At 26.9% G+C, this 2,593-nt stretch overlaps 1 protein-coding gene across 1 annotated transcript in view; it reads left to right on the top strand.

The window, feature by feature from the left end:
• LOC106461227 (sphingomyelin phosphodiesterase-like) overlaps positions 1-2,593 on the top strand; it is a 36,288-nt gene that overhangs the window by 1,534 nt on the left and 32,161 nt on the right. The window contains exon 2 of the mRNA XM_022388090.1: positions 520-841. Coding sequence (XP_022243798.1) covers positions 560-841 — 282 coding nt within the window. The 5' untranslated portion in view covers positions 520-559. The remainder of the gene's footprint in view (positions 1-519; positions 842-2,593) is intronic.

The raw sequence follows: 2,593 nt of genomic DNA, 5'->3' as shown, positions 1-2,593 counted from the left end.
AAAACTGCAGAAGAATGTGCTAATGCTAAATAAAGTTTGAAAAGAAAATGCAAGAAAAATAATATATTTAATAATTCATTTTTAATTTTATATAAGAAACTATACTAATGTTATAATACAATTATAGAATGGATAAGTTGGTTGATTAAATCATAATTACAATAAAACATTTTTTTTGTAATGTGAAAAATAAACAAAGTAAATTTTTGTTTTGTGAAAAAAATGTTGTAATGTTTAGTGTTTTTATCTTTTAAAATTTATGTTAAGTTTATCTTGATGAATAAATTGGACAGGGGCTGAATTTTTACTTGACCCCACCAGGAAGCTTAAAAGATAAAGCTAGGTTTCATAGCTTAAAGCCTCAACCTTGGAGTCACACTTGTTTTTGTTTTTCACTGAATTCTCACCTAGTGGGTAAAGTATAAGATTCAGTTACAGGTTATGTGTCAGGTGTTGTGCATTTTGTATTTCATATTTAGTTTTAGAAAGTTTGAACATTATTATTATTTTTTAAAACAGGGATTCTCAGGCTATACAGCACACAAAATTTAGATTCATCATGATCTGTTTGCAAGGTTCTGTTACATCATGGACTCTTTCTTTTTTTCTACTATATCTGAGTATTTCTGCAAATTCTGGGACTTACTTGCTTCAGAGTGTATTTACTGAGTATCAGTCATCATTTCCCATGATAGAGAAAGCTGCATCTCAGAAGAAGAATGAAGATCAGTATATGCAGGAAACAGCAAAGCCAGACACGAGCCAGACTTCCAATCTTGGTGGAGGAGCATTTTTCACCAATATTCTTTCTCATGTTTTTAGTCTATTAAACATTAAAGAGGTATGATTAAGGAACATTAATGATATGTACTTGAGCTGTGATTGCTGAACCATTTACATGTGTTCTGTTGTATCCTACTTAAGTTCTTAATTGTAACTTTATATTCTCCTATAATTTAGTCAGATTTCTTTAGCCTTAAATAATAATTTGTTTTAAATACAAATATGTTAGATTCTCTTTACCTTGAGTAATAACCAAGTATTTTATCATAAAACAGTTATACCATTTTTGCCTTGAACCATAATTTGTTTATTCTTTTTGTAATACATTAGTTCTTTCTTGTCTGGATTTATATATCTACATTATACTGCATCATAGGTCATTCCTACTCTGAACATGTACTTTGTACTATAGTTAGATTCTTCATGCTTTGATTCATTTCTTTGTAATTTACTGTAACACAGGTTCTTCTTACTTTGAATTGTAGTTTATACTCTACTGTAGCAAAAATAACTTTCATTTTAAATTCTAACTGTATCTTAAATTAACATAACTATATACTTCTTATTCTGAACTCTAACAAAGATCTTTAACACAGGTAACTTTTCCTTATATTGAATTATTATCTTGTATTTTACTTCATGATATTAAATATGAAGGTGTTTTAATTCATTCCATTATTGGAATGCATTAAATTACATATGTTGGCTTACTGGGACAGATTCCCAAATGTTGTACACTGAGGAAAGGAATAATAGTTAATTTATAAAGTGTCTTAATGTTATTACTTCCTTTTTGTTTTTAGAAAGACTGTTATTGTATTTGTCCTAATACAAAATTTTGATTTTTTTTAAAGGGATTCTATGACAGTATTATCATTTTACATAAGTTTGTTTGAATGTTTAACAAAAGGAGAAAAAATAGTATTCTGCAGTGCCCATAGATACATGGCTAGTCATGTTGATATGGTGGTCTAATTCTTTTTCTTTAAGAAAAAGACAAACAAGATGCATATTGTATAAGATTTATTGTTATGGCTTTTTAGTGCATGTTCTTCATACAATAGGTCTGTCACACCTCAATGCTAGGGAGTAAGAAGTAACTTGTGTGTTTTGACATATATATAGGTTGTACTAATATGTAAGTATAATTTTAAGTGGGTTATGGTAATCTATTGTCATACAACTTACAACAGTAGAACTATCTTCATACAGATTTTATGTGTTGTGTGATATTGTTTACCTATATTTTTTGCTATCTTGTCTGTTTACTTTGTAAATTATAATGATAATTTTTTCAATATCTTTATTACTATTTTACTCAGAATAAAGTATCTGGTCTGTCTGTTTTTTACTCATATTTTTAAAAACTTACAAATTTGTTATAGACTAATTTAGTAAGTCTGTTATAAAGTTTGAAATACTTAAAATTTAAATGTCAAAAATGATACTTTTTAAAAGATATTATCAATAAAATATTATGCTTTTAATATCATATATTATACAAAAATAATCATCTTATATTTAATATTTCAAATTTATCAGAAATAAAATATTTCTAACTTGTTGAATATTAAAAAAATACTAACAATGAAGTGTGAAGAAAAATAACTGAGTTAGCATATAAAACATAAAAAAGTTGTATTAGAATGTAAAAGAAAATAATTATAAAAACAATTATATAGGTAATTCGATGACGAGGAACCCACTTTGAGACTAATAATGGCTGGAGACGGCTAAAATGGGTAATGAAGAAAAACTTTAATATAAGTTTAACATGACATGATGATGACAAAACCTTGTCGAAACGTTG

Source organism: Limulus polyphemus, unplaced genomic scaffold (genome assembly GCF_000517525.1).
Source record: "Limulus polyphemus unplaced genomic scaffold, Limulus_polyphemus-2.1.2 Scaffold918, whole genome shotgun sequence".
Taxonomy (NCBI): Eukaryota; Metazoa; Arthropoda; class Merostomata; order Xiphosura; family Limulidae; genus Limulus; species Limulus polyphemus.
Note: the sequence above shows the minus strand (reverse complement) of the source record. Positions and strands in the feature narration are given on the sequence as shown.